This window comes from Pocillopora verrucosa, chromosome 12, assembly GCF_036669915.1.
Source record: "Pocillopora verrucosa isolate sample1 chromosome 12, ASM3666991v2, whole genome shotgun sequence".
Classification (NCBI taxonomy): Eukaryota; Metazoa; Cnidaria; class Anthozoa; order Scleractinia; family Pocilloporidae; genus Pocillopora; species Pocillopora verrucosa.
In genome coordinates, this window is record NC_089323.1 from 9,665,217 (window position 1) to 9,682,370 (window position 17,154).

General features: G+C 37.7%; 1 protein-coding gene and 3 pseudogenes across 1 annotated transcript; 1 reads left to right on the top strand and 3 right to left on the bottom strand.

Moving 5' to 3' along the window:
• Window positions 1-17,154, bottom strand: part of LOC131794933 (uncharacterized) — an 88,083-nt pseudogene that overhangs the window by 68,752 nt on the left and 2,177 nt on the right.
• Window positions 3,257-5,979, bottom strand: LOC131776409 (uncharacterized; annotated as a pseudogene).
• LOC136277341 (uncharacterized) lies at window positions 10,086-12,638 on the bottom strand (annotated as a pseudogene).
• LOC131794936 (putative nuclease HARBI1) lies at window positions 14,697-15,810 on the top strand. Its single transcript, XM_059112500.2, has one exon. It carries the CDS (start codon window positions 14,752-14,754, stop codon window positions 15,697-15,699), a length of 948 nt encoding a protein of 315 aa, XP_058968483.2. The 5' UTR covers window positions 14,697-14,751; the 3' UTR covers window positions 15,700-15,810.

A 17,154-nucleotide genomic window follows, 5' to 3' on the forward strand; every position in this document is an offset into this window, starting at 1 on the left:
TGAATGTATGTTTGATGTTCATAGTATTTTGACAGGCTTGGTTATCCGCCTTTTGGCAGTTGGCATGTTACAGTTTTGAATGAAGTTATGTACTGAAAATGGTCGCTGACACCAGCTGAAGTCCTTGCATTGGCACATGTAGATACCTTGTGGTCAATCATGTAAAATATACAAATATTCAATTCAAGTCACTGACTAATATGGTAAGATTATTTTTGTAAATGCTTTTAGATTACGATTGAATTTTTTTCTAACGACCCACTCCATTTGCAAGTAAAGGTCCTGTCAATGATGTAGAGACCAATCCCCCTCCTAGCCCCAGTCCACGCAGCCATCTCTATAACTTTGATTTTCTTGTGGATCTGGCAAATAGTAAAGTGTGGGCTCGTGTCAAGGTAGTCACAAGTACGTTCTTCAGCTGCATTTCATAAATCCTCTGGTACATTTCTCGTTCGTCAAGTGTCCCATGTTTTCTTATTTTATTAGTATTGCCTATGTTGTACATACTCTTGTTATTTAATTTATATTAGTTAAACAAGTCTTGGCACATTACCACAGCGCGTGCCAAGCTTGTGCTTCGTCTTATTTTCCTGTTTCCCTTCCTCCTCCCCTCGTACTAATGGCATCCTAGAGAATTCTGACGATGTACAGATGTTGTAATCCACCCAGAGCTTCGATTCGGTACAGTCTGAGTCGAGAAATGCCTCTTTCCATGGGTCTGCAGATGATGTCATCAACACTGAATGGTCATCACCCCTGCATCAAGAACTTGTACTTTCCCATCTGCTTGGAAGCGTCGTGCGCATGCATGAAAAGTACTTATAGTCATGCAAGAAAGGACTTACGACCCATATCACTAGTACCAGTTGCTTTCAAAGGTTTATGAACACTTATTTTCCGTCAGCTGTTGTTGTTTTTTATTAATAGAACAATGTTCTCAACACTAACATTTCTTTTTTCTGTTCTTCTTGCTGCCCATCCGAAAGGGACAATCGACTACTAATGTACTTCAAGCTATACGAGACGACATAGTAAAAGCCATGAAACGTTCAGAGGTAACCATGATGATCTTAGGTCCAACTTTTATAAAGCCCTTGATACAATCTGTTTCAGAAATCTTAGCACCAAGATGAGTAAACTAGGTTTTCCTAGAGACTTCCTGATATGGACACTCACTTTATTGCTCATCATAAACAATTTGTACAGATCGCTGACACGTGCTCAAAGGTTAAAACGTGAATTTTGGGTTCCGTAAGGCTCCATCTTGGGTCCGGTACTATTCAATATTTATGTTGCTAATCTTCAGGAGAACGTAAATGTCAAATGCTTCCAGTATGTGGATGACACAACAATCTACGATCATGCTAAAATATCTTACCTAAATAACTGTAGAAACACTATCTCCCAATCAGTAATAAGTTCAGTGCCTGGGCTAAGCAGAGTACCCTCGCCTTTAACAATGACAAAACCAAGGTTATGATCCTATCTACCCTGCAAATGTCCAGAGTACATCACCTTGACGAGTATGATCCTAACATCGTAGTCAGTGGTTATAAACTAGAACGTATTAAATCTTGCAAACTGCTTGGAGTTCACATCGATGAGCATCTTAAGTGGGACGATCACATTAAGGACACGGTATCTGGATGCTATGCCACTCTATAGATACTAAAAAATTTAAATACCTTGCCAAATATGAGCTTAGATTGGAACAGATCATATGATGGTTGGAAAGTGCAGGATTCCTGACAAATCCTCGTCATCTCTAGTAATAACAAGATTGAGTATGACCATTCCTTTGTGTGGCACCATGAACATGCTGAGCGAGATTAAATGCTTTGAAGGAAACTGTTGAGGCGTCAACCATTGGTATCATCAGTGTCAACATGAAGGTCAAAGTCGCCAACCATTAAGAGGTAGCCTGGAGAAGTTGTTATATAACGCTCTTGAAACAGGGACCTGCTAATATGGACAACTAGTTACACTTTGTCCTACAAAGTAAATTAACTTTGAAAATCACAGGATGAAATGACTAAATTAAGTTTCCTTAAAGGTAACTTAAAGGTTAACATTAGAAGTATTTAAGACATCTTTAGGTGACATACGAAAGTTCTGAAATGAATCTTTAATTGAACTTTCAGAAGTCAATTAAAGTCTCCTTATGAACCATTTCATGAACACTTTAGGATCATATGAAAGTAAACCTAAATAACCATTTAATTGACTTTAAGAATCCTCCTAATTCTCGTAAACTCGTCTTTAATTGCCAAAACTTCTACTTGTAAAGGCAACTTAAAGGTTTCTTTAATCTTTTGTTTCCCTTTAAGTACTACTTAAAGTTGCAGGTTTTGTTGTAATTCATCTTTAGTTGTACATTCAGGTCCTCTTAAATTTCAAGTTTTGTTAAAATTCATCATTTAGTGACCTTTAAGTGCCTCTAAAAGCTGTAGGTTTCACCTTAAATTGACTTTTGATTTGCTTAATCACAGCCACATTTATATTATGATAAATTATAATATTTTGGGAAACCTCTAAATTGTTAGAAAAAGAGACATCACACATACAAGTAATTACAGAATGTTTGAAATTGCAGTGATGAAATAGTTTCGTTCAAAACTCACTTCCTCCCCTGAGATAGAGTAAACCCACAATAAAGCTGAGGATATCTCATTTGAGGCACATACATAATTAAAAAAGAGACATCCAAATGTTTGAATTACTAATTGTCATACTTTATTAAGCATTTCTCTTTCACTAATGTATAATTCATATAATCTCAGTCATCTATATAGAATAGAATCTTTATCACTATAAAAATATAAGAACTACAGAATATAACTAGCTGTAGCAACACACTACACAAAAAGCTATTAATTCGCAAATTTCACTCTCAAATCCAGCCACTAAGAAATGCAATTTGAACTGATACTAACAATAAAAAATAAGTTTCAACCTATCAATCTAAAAAATCAGTATATTTTTCTAAATCAATTTAAATTTGCGATAGCTATCAATTATTTGCCGACCTGTACATCAATATGGAAAAAAGTATCTCATATGGAGGAAATTAAATATAAAATTGAAGAATTCACAATTACTTACTTTAGATAATGAGACCATTAAAATTGCTAATTAACATATTCAATGAAAAAGAAGTCTCACGCAGGCATTTAAAAGACCTTCATTCTAGACATGGCTGATTAATACTTTTTTCAACAATCAATTTGTCACCTTAAATTGATAAAACAATTTTTTTTTACTGCCTTATTGCCCACCCTGGAAAATTTTCAGTTGGTGGGCATCTCAAGAAGGTTGCCCATCAACTCTGGGTAGGATTCTCTCCTTAGCTCTTGAAGTGAGTTTTTTCCTATAGGCCTTATCAAGTTTTTTTTTTATTTTTTTCATTCTTCTACTCTCCCATTGAAGGCGATGGACAGAGTATTTTGTTAATTTTGAGTTATTTATATCATCATCCTCGTAACAGCTTTCTTCACTGCTCATCGCCTCCATCACAAGAACCTCCGCCACTCTCCCCTTGTTATGCTGGTCAGCCCAGTTGACCAGCTCCAGGGCTGTAGTTCGTCTCATTAACTTCTGAAAAAACAAAAATATACAACAAGCATGAGAAGGGTATTATAAGACCTCAAATGGAAAATATGATCCAAATTACTAATTTCTCTTGATATGCATGTGCACACAGTGTAAGAATGGAATTCTTAAGCATGTTTTACTATAGAGTCTCCTTGTCCTTTATTTTTCATCAAATGGTCCATACAAACTATCATTGATCTCAAATCACATCTTAATATTTTTCATTCTTTTCCTCAACTACAGATCCATCTTTAAAATAATATTATACAATTACCAAATTTACTTTACAAAGATTTTCTTTGTAAGGAAGGCTCTAGATACAGACTAGAATACATAATTCATTTAACAATTGCTCTCATAGGCACAAAACAATTTTGACAGGACACAGTCCCTTAAAAGTGTCTATATACAAAGCCATCCAATTTTGTAATGGCAAAAAAAATGCATTCAGTGGGAAACAGCAGGGTATATGAAAAGTAAAATGTTAAAATAGTATCCCAATAAATACCTCTCTTTGGCGACCACTCTTTCTTGTTTTTTGTTTATGTGCCTCATAGCGATTACTGCTCTTCAGCTTATGTGTTTCTAGGCACGTTTTAAAATATCTTTGTAAAGCAGCTGTTCAAAGAAATAATTATCAAAATGCCATGAGAAGTTGATTATAAAAAGATTCCCATATAAATAAATGACAATGTTCAAATTTATAATCATTTATGGCTGGCCGCATAGGAATATTTGCCAAGTTATATAAATTTGCAGTATGTCCTTGGTGATTCATTGCTAAGGTGTGAAGTAAGCTTTGTTGAGGATTTACACTGAACTTAATGTTTCAGAGACAAGAAATTAACCTGAAAGTTCTAGTTTGCAACATATTTAAATTTCTGCAACATTTGAGAAAGTTATTATGTAAATTACGAAAAAATTAAAAATATACCCTTCCTCTTGTCCTAAATTTGAAACATATAATGAGGGTGCTCATTAGAAGTTGCATGATATCTAACTGTGTTACTGAATGCTAGTTCTATGATGAAATTTTTGTTGAGGGAAAAGTGGTTAAAGACACTAACTGATGGTACAGACTAAAAGCAGGGGTATCTTTAAGGACTGGGCTCTAGACAAATTGACCAACTGTGAGCACGATTTTGTCTGGATGTTTTTAAGGCAAGGCCTTCAGTGAAACTCAACTTGTTATAAAAGAGATATACATCAATACGCTTAAGTGCCAAATTCTTATGCCCACCTGCAAAAAATCATAATGACACCCCAATGAAAGTGAAATGCATGTGCTATGATTATTGATAGCTACCTTCAATGATATCCTTTGTTCAGGGACACTTTTCAGGTCCTCCCTGTTGATGTACAACCTGCTCTACTGTGCGCTCAAAAATTCCATAGTTGTTATCAGAATTTACTCTGAGACAAGAACAAACACCGTGATTAAGCCACGTATTCTGTTTTAACAGTATTAACACTTAGACAAAAGCAACAACAATAAGGTATTCACATAACATCTCAATATTTCTAGCAGCAGCTTAGACTCTGATTTCACGGTTTAATCAATATAAAGTAAAATATCTTTGAATATAATAACATGTTACTCACTCTTCGTCGAGACAAAATCCACCAAAGTCGTCTTTTTTAAAAGAAGTTTATATATCCTTCTCACAGCTCTCTAAAAGATTGAAATAATTTCAACAATCAATTTGTCACCTTTCCCCTATTTCTACTTCCACGCTTTTTACACAAGTACCCATCTGTGTGATTAAAACAGGGAAAGTCAAAAGGGTTCAAGAGAAAAGATAATAACATGAATTTTCGTACTGGATTATTCTCGTTGAAAGAACAGGAAGGAAAAAACCTTTCTGGTAGACCTGTTTATGGTAAAGGGGATTATCAAGTAAATGTAACCACACATAATTATGCCAAATGATTACTGCCTAAATAATTGAGTTATGCATATAATTTGCGCGCCAAACACGTACTCAACATAATAGCAAATCTTCCACGAAACAGAACTGAATTCAGCAAATCATGAACATATATCACATTATTTATGCTCATCAGTTAAGTTTTTCTACTCACTCGACAAGCTGGTGGAACTACTATCGTCCTTCGCTTCTGTCTATTTTGGCGCCGACGGACTTTGGCTCCATTATCACCAGTTTCAAGACGGTTCTCAATCCGTTGAAGAGCCTCTAAGTTTGATTTGTTGCAGCGCTCTTACTGCTGCCGCAGCTTTTCATTTTCGCTCGCCAGAGCCCGGTTGCTGCGGATCAATTCCTCCAGCAGTACGATGCATTCTTCGGACATGTTACTATTTCTAATTGGCGCTGGAATCACATTATCATCTTGATTTTGTCCGCGATCGTTTACTCGTCTTTCTGCCATTTCCTTCGCTTACTTTCCCTAACTCTGAATTAGCTGTAAAATAACCAGACAACAATCGCTTCGTTCGGATGCTTTGTTAACAGAGTCGTCAACGGAATCGAGATTCAAAAAAGCGCGCAATTATCCTATACCAAACCTGGAAGGACCTCCTGTTGATATTGTGCCTCGTTGTGATATACACTGTACTGAGTGTACTGGGCCTAGCTAACGCTGGCGAGTACGAATGAAGACTCAAGTGTAATTGGAAGCAAGGAAACACGGAGGCCTTTTGTGGCGGGAAAACTTCTACTACACATTCGATCTTCACTTGTTCAAGCAAACAGCTTTGTACCGATACCTAAATTTCATCAAGGTAAGTTGTTCATATATCTAAAATTTAGCCGTGTGTAGGTAAAGGATATCTTGTAACAAAGGAAATTTATCTAAGCGTCAAGTCACGGCATCGAAGTTAATTAATTCGATTATATTTCTTGTGCAAGAAAGTGATTTTGTTGTGTAATGAGATGTGATCGACGCTTGATACAATTGTGAATTGTTTTCTTTTAAGTGTGATTAGAACAATTACGAAAGTAAGCTTGTGATAAAAAAAGCTTGTATGTATGGCATGCAAACAGAACTCAATCGAGAACAAATAAGTAGGGGCAGGGGGGACGGTGTGGGAGGTAATGGACTTTTTTGAAATAGCGGGTTGCTTTTCAACAGTGGAGGATATATACATTTTTATTTGACTAGGAGGGAATGAATAACAAGATAAGCTCAATTTAATACAGTCAGATCAATAACAATACAACCAATACTGTAGATTTTTTGTTTAGTGGGAGGAGAGAGGAGTGGGCTTATTAGGGTAAAGACATTTTAGTCAGGTGGCCTTGATAGATAAGGGGTACCTAAAGAGCAGTTGTGGCATTGAGCTCACATGAATATGGTCATTAGAAACCTCATTTCAGTGCCATTTAAGGAATGTAAGCTTCATTCCTTGATTGTATTTTGAATTTAAAACTTTAAGTAATCATACATGATACTTGTTATGAACATAAACATCAAGGACACTTTTGAAAGTTTGGCTTTTCAGTTCTTAATGCTCCTGGATCATTGTGAGTGACCACATTATTTTTACTAAGCATTTTGTGGCTTTCTGATAAACATTTACTCAGTCTAAAGTAAATGTCAGTAACGTACTGGTTTATTCACAAATATCTCCAAATGTTCAAAGTCCGTACGGCCACGGACCACAAAATATAACACAGTTGCACAATCCGAGGCACACAGTGAAAACTCACAATCGACACGTTCCTTGTTTACATAAAGGCGACGCGAGTGGTTTTCTGCAAAAAATATAAATTTCCAATGTCTTATATGTTCTTCAAAACGTTTACAAATGTCCACAAATGTCCACTTACCGAACTGTATGGCCTCTCGGTTTAAAATAAACGAAATAAGCTCTGTAAACTCCGTATTAACAACAAATAAATCTGGCACTTGAAAGCACATGGCGAATACAACAAGATTGCTCGCGTGGTCACGTGACCGCAAAAATGTCAAAATCCTACTCAGGGGAGTCGGGAGTGACAGTAAAATAAGATATGCTTAAGGATATATAAAGAATATAGAGTGTCAATGCTTGGTTCAGGCTCCAGAGACAAGTGTAAAAAATTTTTTTGACAAATTATACATAAGTAGACAAGACAGGCTTTACTCAATTTTCATGCGTTTGAATGTATGGCTTCTAAACTGAAAGTATGTTTGAGTATGTCAGGTTTTTCAAAATGTGGAATCTTTACGCAAGGTTTGGGTTGTGAGTGACAGAGTTTTAGTCAGATCTTAATGCTCCTGGATCATTACAAGTGACCACATTTCTGTTACATTTACATTTTTTAACTTTGTGATAATGTTGTTTCCTTTGAAAGTGGGTATAGACATGACAAAATCTTCCAATAACATAGACTCTCATCGCTTGGTACAGTCCCAAACTGAACAACTGTTAATATACAGACTAGTCAGTTACCACAATTTTCTTGTGCTACAATTGTTTCAGTTGAAAGTAGGTTTCAGCCTGTCAGGTCTTTTTCAAAATATGTAATCTTAATGCATGGTACAGCTTACGAGTGACTGCTTTTTGGTCACTGGGCGAAACCAACTGTTTTGTACATGTATTTTTGTGCTGGCTTTTCTTCCCTCCGCATTTATTTCATTACCCAAAATAAGGGAGGGCGGCCCTCCCCTAGGTCTGCCACTGGGTTATAAGCACATGTCATTTACTTCAAGCACTCTACTTTTTCAGCTTGAGGATCATGTTTCAGAAGAAGACATTTCACTTCCAATGGACAAGTTGGATCACAGAGAGCTAATGGTATCTTGTGTAGGATAGTGAAAGAAAAAACATTAGAATTTGAGTCCCTTCTGAGGATTCAAACCTCATGCAGTCAGCCCAGAGAAGGCAATCCCAGCTGGGTGGAGAGTTTCGTGCGCTCCTCTCAGTGCTTGTTTATTTTTGCATCCCGAGGAGAGGTGCAGTGCAGATTGCCCATACTTCGGTCTTACCCTTTGGTACCTCGGCAATGATATGCTCGTATCGTTTTTATTTTTATGCTTTATGGTTCCTGCTTTTTTTTTTATTTGATACGTGCACTGAGCTGTTAAATAGGTCTCAAACCTGGAGGCCAGACCCATTTCGGTTGTCGGCTGTAACCACCAGAGGACTGTGTCTGTATTCAAGCAGGGTTTACTTTTCTCTTTTCTCCGGCACACTTGACATTCAAAGTCAAAGGAATGCAAAACAACTATATCCAAGTTGGAGAGTATCTGCTTCTTAACTGAACAACATCAAAAAATTATGGCATTAGTAGAACTGAATGGTGACTGAAGCTTCCAGAGCTTAACTTGAGAGGGGCCACCAGAAGTAACTGTCTATGTTATATCAGTCAAATATCAATTATGTCTCATACATACTGGTTGTAAGGTTTTAAAAATGTCAAGTTTTTCAGTAAGTGGAATCTCAATGCCTAGCACAAGCTGCAAATGTCAAAATCTGTACATTGCCAGGCTCCAGGAAGATGTAAGTGGGTATAGACATTTCAACTCTTTCAAGAACAAACTCTCTCTCTCTTTATTGTTATTTTTTGTTTGAGACTCTCTCTACATACATACTGGTTATAAGTTTTAAGAATGTCAGGGTTTCAGTAAGTGGAATCTCAATACCTAGCATAGGCTGCAAAGGTCAAAGTTCATATATTGCCAGGCCTCAGGAAGATGTGGATAGGTTATGACCACATTCATTTCTCTAAACCTAGATATTTTGTTCCAATTTATTTTGTTTAGTATTTTTTTTGAAGTTTGGTACAGACTGCAATTGACAACTTTCTGAGTAATTTTTTTGAGACAGTCTTAATCTCTGGTCAATTTAGTTTCTTTCCTATACACAGACTCTCTGGAGTCGCAGTCTTAATCAGAAGAATATTTCATTTGTTATTATGAATCTACCTGTTCACAGATGAATTTCAGAAAACAATATTTTAACTTGTATACTATGTGCCCCTATCTACCCATTTCACCCCCTAAGATCTCAATATTACTTTTCTAAATTCCTTTCATACAGTTTTTTTGATATATTTGTGAGAATATTGATGTATTGCTAGTGTGTTAGGGAGAGTTGCTTATTAACCAGTCCTTGAAGTAAAAGGGTTGGGAACTCCACGTGTTGGGCTTCCAACTGAAACAAAGGCCTCATTTCACTTTATTGTAATAGAATGTAATTATAAACTGACTATACCTTGCCAAGATCACATTTTGTTCTCTTTTGTACTGGAAAGCATACTACTTGTTTATACAGAATCTACTTGTTCATAAAAGATGGAAGCTGGAACCTTAAGTGGAATCTTTTGAGGGAGATCACAGTTAATCAAAAAGCAATCTTAACTGTATGGAATTATTGGATATTTACTTAGTAACCAGCTGAACTTTAGAAATACATTCGAACATTCTTATTACCACAAACTTTTAAAAGCAATTAGGACTTTCCTCTGTGTAAAGATACTTACTATTTCTAATACGATGCTCCCTTTACGTTTTGATTCAGGGATGATTGTGAATGCCTGTGTGCGATATTTTTACAAGAACACATTCCTTGTTATTTGTGCAACAGCAATTGTTTGTTGCCCCTCCAGCTCAAGTTCAGCAGAGGCAAACCTGGAAAATACCCTCTGGAGTGGCATAAACGATGCTGGCCCCCCTGGATGGAATTTATTTTTATAGATTTTAATTGGGTTTGCAAAATAAGATTCCTCATGGGCTAAAAACCATCTTACACATGCAAAGTAGTGCGTGACATGTTCCTCTCCAAGCTTGATTGAATGTGTAAAATAGTACTGGACGATGCCTGGAGATAAAACAAACACGTCTTGAAGGACTTGTCCATTCTTTGCTGGCTAGGATGGTAGTATCTTGGCAGAACGTATTCCTCTTGGTTGCATTTTGGACCCATACGTAGTTGACCAGATTTTAAACGAGCTAAATTTATATATAGTTTCTGCGAGATTACTCTCTTCAATTCGCCTCTCTGGGTACATCACTCTATAGACGGCGGTCAGTAATTTCAAATCATCGGTATCAAAAGAAACGAGCTTGAAGCATGACGAAACATTAATCCCCGATTTATTCATCCAGTTTATTTCACGTAGTGGCACATTCGTAGCAACATTATAAAATTCGTGGACCGTCGGCCAGTCGGAAGGGGAAACATCTTTATCATCTGGGGTTGTACTTTCTTCAGGTGAACAAAATTTAAGAAAATCTCCTTGAAACTCGTTTGGTAGTGTCATGTCCTTTAGGAATCTTGTCAGTATGAATTTTCTCATGATTTGGAGTTCGATGGATCTTTTGTTTGTTGTTGTACTGCCCAGTATGCCATTAAATCTTTCAAAGCTAAAACACCAAAAGCTAGTAACTGGTCCGTGGTCGAGAATAACCTCTTTCGAATGGTTGTGCAAGTGCATATTTGGGGTAATGGCATCTTTTCCATAAAGAGTCTCCACTGATTTGCAAAATTTTAGAATCAATCCGTCGGCAATATCAAGTTCTGTTTTCGTAATAGCGGACTGGCACAAATATTTACATGCTAACACAAATGTCTGCCAGCACCGGAAATGTTCCTCTGGTAGAATACCTTGAAGGCAGAAAATAGAGTAAATGAGTGTCCAGTTCTTCCACTGCTCTGCTGTATATGAACCACAATTACTGGTTATCCTCATCGGTAATCGTCCCATGTCACTAGGAACCTCGACTGATTTTATCCTTTCCTCGATTTCGTTCAGTTGGCTGGGCGAAAAAAGTTTTGAGTCTGTCCATAGTTTAAACATTCTTTTGGCAGTTCCGAGAAAGAGATTGTGCATAGGATCAACCGTGCAAAATCTAATAACATCAAAGTAATCGAGTCTCAGTAAAATGCTATAGTGGGTGATACCACTTTGTTGCCCTAGCAAATTTTTTCGGGCTTTCGTTTTGCACTGAGTAATTTTAATGGCCATTCGACGATGTTCTTCATTTGTGCGGGGTTTCCATGAGCTTCTGTTGAATCCAGAGTAATCTCTCTTTTCCCCAAAACCACCTAAAAACTTCTTCAAGCAGCGTGAACACCCAAGTTGAGCTGAATGCCCCTTGAATCCGCAGATCTTTCTCGTTGCCGGGACGTCAGAAGATACACACAAAACAGCAGCACGAAACGTTAGGGCAAATCTACTCAGACTAGCTTTGATCTTCACCCCTTTCCACAAGGCTTTCAACTCATCCACAGCTGGCTCAAGAAATTCATTTAGATCTTTGGGTTCTCTGCCCAATGAAGGAACAACGCCTACAATAATGATATTCTCCCATTTGAACCGTTCAGACCTGGGCAGATTTAAAATTGCTAAGTAAAACACTCCAACGGAATAATCCTTGCGGTGTTTCATCGGCTGGAAAAAGTCAAAGTTCAACATAAACCCATAATTTCGTGGGTTACTCAAGAAAGGTGAATCACTGACGTTCTGGAATTCTTTCCATAGATTTTCATCGTAAACATCAGCCAAGGTATTTTCCCCCACTTCTCGTTTTCTCCACAATTCACAATTTATGGGAAAGTCTTTTCTCAAGACCAACTTCTCCAGTTGGTCTATGATGCTGTTGCTGCAGTAGTACTTGATAGGGTAGAAGCAAGTTTTTCCATTTTGAAGAGTAACCTTTGTCACGAGTGTGGCGTCACAAGTTAGTTTTCTTCCTCTGGAGTAATGAGTGTTGCTACATTTTTTTGCCACCTGTCGATTGTTTATCATCGAAATACAGGAGTCGTACTTATACAGTTTTGTACACTTTGGACAAACCACAAACTTATTGAAATCGTCTCTATCAACATTTAGGAATTGCCTCACAAGGTACAAGGATCCCGGAAAGCTCATCGCTAATTTTTCAAAAACCTCATTGGAAATTTCTACGCCAAGAACCCTGAGCCACGAGACAAGGAAATTGAGCAACCAAGCGAGACCATTATCGCTGAGGTGGCAAGTCGCCTGCCAGATTAGCAGAAAGTAAACGAACCAGAAAATCAATGAATTTACTTTTTGAAGTGCTGTTTGGTGGCCTTGAGCTTCCGGAAGGGGAGGGGCGTTTTCTATATCTCTCGATATCATCTCAGGCAGCACACCATTCCAGATTTCTTCGTCACAGTCAGAGCTCAAACTGCAACAGTCGCTCTGGTTTTCATCATCGGTACTGTTTAGATCCCCATATTCGTTGTCGCTGGTAGAGTATGCTGCCTCGGATTTCGGCAAGTCCGTTGGCTATATAGAAGACAGGAATTTCAGAACGGACAATCTATGTTTCACCTCTCATAAAGTACTCTTAAGAGTTATGTTAATGAAAAAAACAAACAAACGAATGAACGGCAGCATTAAACAACAACCAAAGATCATTAGTAGATAACATAGCTTTCGCAAAAGTGTCCTGTTTGTTGACTACAAACTTTTACAATTTGCATGATAAAAGTTAATGCACAAACTCCGCGTTCTTCCTTTCTCACCTGCTCAGCTTTTGACCAAGAATTATCAACTTCTGCTTCGATTTCAAGACGCTCTTCCTGAACAAAATCTGTGGGTCCTGTAAGGATTTGGTGTAAAAGATAAAATTAGTTGGCAGTGGTCTATCGCCTCAAGCAACGTTGAATAGCAGTTACATTCTCTGTATTTAAGGTAACTAAACTTCATCGTCAGATGAACTTGAAATTTCTTGAAACAAATCACGGAAATTTGAAGTCGACCCGAAAGTATCTGTCAAATTCGACTTGTTACGTTTTCGCTCATGCCTTTCGAAAGTTGAACGTGACACGAAGTCATTACAATGAGTGCAGTAAACATATCCTTTCTTGTCATCGCACTCCATGCGTTCTATAAAGGAGATGCGAAAATGAAAACCCGTTGCTTCCAATTCAGATGTTTTGACAAAATTTGCTGCTGCACATGGAATTGCTATTCCTGTCCGACGCAAGTGCCGGCTAATTTGTGATGCATTTCCTATTGACAGTTCAGATTACAATTAGACTTAAAGATGTCAAAACAGCGAGACTCGTTTAATTCTCACCTCAAAGGTTAATTAAATGTATATTAATTAAAAACCTTCTTTTGTGCCAAAAAGAGACCACTTAAAGGATGCTAAAAGATTTACGTTATTAAAGTTCACCTAATGTTCAATTAAAGATTCATGAAAGGTAGCTGTTAGCTTTTGGATATTTCGGTTTACAATTAAAGACGCCTAAAGCTTATGTCAACCTTTAGGGACGCTTTCGGTTTTGCCTAAAGGCACTGAAATAAGAGCATTCGTCCTGTGAATATTACTGTAGCTGCATGCTCGACATAATCTTTTTGTTTGATTGACAGATTGTTTTTGTTTGGGGTAAATCGTTAATCTGCAAGGTTGCCAAAGACTTAGGGCTTTCTTCTGTTCTCAGTCTACTCATTTCATTTTTAACTTTGTCACTGACCTTTATTATTTTTTCATTCAAATTGAGAACATGTAGAGAAGAACTGTTTCTTACTCTGCTCAAGCCAACAAAATGCATATGCTCCCTTGTGGATGTTGGAAAATCGACAACTGCTTCGTTTAGTGTGTCACCTTGACAACTATGAATAGTTTTGGCAGCAGCAGGTCTAAGTGGAAATTGATGTCGAAGAATTTGTACTTTACTTTTTTATTGATCTGGAATCGTTTTGTTACTTCTAAAACTGGTGTCCAGTTTTTTTATATGTGTGTGTTATACAAATAAGCATAGCCCCTGCACTGTTTTCTGCCTATTTCAAGATGTGGAAAGGCTATGTTTTCTATGACAGACCCTACACCATTTGTTAGTCCATCAGTCACATCAACATTACTTAGGGTGCGTTTCTTTAAAAAAATCCAAGATTGGATTCTTAATCCGAGATCATGCGGATTCGTTATTTTTAAAGACACGAAAAATCCGAAAATGGATTTTTTTTTCAATTAGCCGTAACGACCCCAGCATGCAGTTCGCGTGTTTTGGGGGGAGTTTTCAAAATGGCGGAAAGTTTTGGTTTGATGTTTGAACTGTTCGAAGAAGTCCTTGCCGATGACCTTGAACAACAACAGGTTCTTTTAGGAGCCGATGACGAAGCAGTTTTATTCCTTTTGGCGGCCGGACAGCTCGTCCGAAAAGAACATGTTCGCACAAAGAATTTTTACGAAATAACCGTACCTAGTTACATACCGGAGGACTTCCGAAGTCACTTCCGCATGTCACGGCATACAGTTACAGTTCTCGAACATTTGCTTTCGGTCCACGGCGACTTACCTCAATACACCGGCGATAGAGGAAGACCACCGGTCGAGTTAAGAAAGCAAATCCTTATTACGCTGTGGATTCTTGGGAATCCAGAATGTTTACGCTCTGTTGCCGATCGATTTGATGTTTGCAGGGCAACTGCGTACAGAGTCTACAGACGAGTTTGCAAAGCAATAGTGAGGAACTTAATGGATGAGTTTATCAAGTTTCCAACTGGTCTAAAAGCCCAAGCGGTGATGGAGGCCTTTGAAGAGAAAAAGGGTTTTCCGGGTGTTTTGGGGGCTATTGATGGCACCCACATACCAATTAAAGCACCACATAACAATCATGAACAATACATAAATCGCAAAGGTTTCTTTTCCGTCCAACTACAAGTCATTTGTGACCCGGATTTATTCATAACCGATGTTTTCTGTGGTTACCCTGGTTCAGTACACGATGCTCGCGTGTTTCGTAATTCTCCGATCTGCCGAGAAGTTGAAGTGAACCCAGACATTTATTTTCCTGGCAACTCCCACATTTTGGGAGACGCAGCATATCCCTTGAAGAGGTGGCTGTTGACCCCATTTCGAGACAACGGACGTTTGACTGCTCAACAAAGACGTTACAATACTGCCCACAGTTCCACCAGAATGGTGGTTGAGAGGTCCATAGGGCTTTTTAAGAACAGGTTTAGGAAGCTAAAAACAATGATGGATGTTGACAAAATTGAGGACATACCGGAAATTATTGTATCCTCTTGCATCTTACACAACATTTGCATTATTGAAGATGACATCGATGATTTTTTAGATGACTCTAATGATGATGATGACAATGATGACAATGATGATGACATCTTTCCACCAGGTGTAGGAGCAGTTGATAAGAGAAACATGATAATGAGACTGATCCCATAAACCTAGCATTTATAAGTGGTTTATGTATTGATACCTTTTGTACTGTGGTGTTTTCATGAACACTTCTTTCATAGGTGGTGTATGTCATTCATAAAGTTTATACTGTATAATAGTCTTTTTGCTATAAATATCGATATTTTATTTGTTTTTAAAAGTATATAAGAAAATAGTAGAGCCATGTACATGGATCACTTTATACTACCTGAAACATTTATGGTGTTGCTTGAAATGTAAACTTTCAACACAAATGTAACAGCCTAATACTCTGACAGTCCAGGTTGCTTGTGTCACGCACAGAAAGGAGGAAGTGCGTGACACAAGTGATCTGAAGCATCTGAGAATCAGGCTAAAAAAAGTAAAGGATATAAATAATATCAAAACCAGTTTAGTTAGGCCCTCTCACCTAATGTTGCTGTTGTAGTTCCTTGTATGTATGTGATAAAAAAAAACATACAACTTGCAATAATACTGTTAACATGTATGATATAATAAACTTTTAGATAACTCAATACTGACAACAAACTCAGGTTTACTGTATCTATGTTCATGTTTGTGGTCAAATAATCCCATGTTCTGCAACACAATAAAAAATTATGGAATCAAGGTTACTCTTTGTTCAATGATTTTTCAAAAACATTCAAAAATCGGCCGATGAGTGCCATGCGTTCATTGTGCATATTTTCAAACTTTTTAATCTTTTCCTTTTCTTCCTCTTTCCTGTCTTGTGTAAATTCCTTAAAGAGCCCAACGAGGTCTTCTCTTTTCTTCCGCTCTGGTAACTTCTTTTTCTTTGCTTTTGTAACCACAGGCTCCTCTGTGTCACTACCTGTGGAACTCAATGTGGAACTGGAATTTTTAACACTCTTGACTGCATCTTTGCTTCGTTTACCATCAATGTTGCTGCACAATGTTTTTGGAGCGATGGCATCATCTTTCGAAAATATTTCGTGAAGTTCGTCATAGAAGTTGCATTTCTTTCGGTCATTTCCGCTGACTTTGTTGTGATCAACACAAGCAACATAACTTCTCTTCAGATTTTTCAATTTCGTCTCACACGCCTTGGCATTAAAGAACACTCCGTTCTTCTTTAATTCTTTGCTGATTTCTTCCCACAGGGACTTGTTCTTTTTGTTTATATCTTTAAATCGTTCTCTGCGTTCGACATAGCAGGAAATTAACAACAGCACATCAGCTCTAGACCAGCGTACAAGAGCTCTCGATTCGCCTTCGGTGCCTTCACGCGACTGACTGAACGTGGCTGCAGCTGTTTCCAAAGAAGAAAAACTTGGACCAGGCTGAGGTGATACTGATCTGACTGTTTCATGGCTGAACTGGTGGAAACATGAACTGAGGAAGATAAGGTTGAATGCCCGGTTGAACGTGGCTTTCGTTCCACTGATATTCTGGATATTCACCTGCAGATAAACTGTGCGTCCAATATTGTCCTGTAGATAG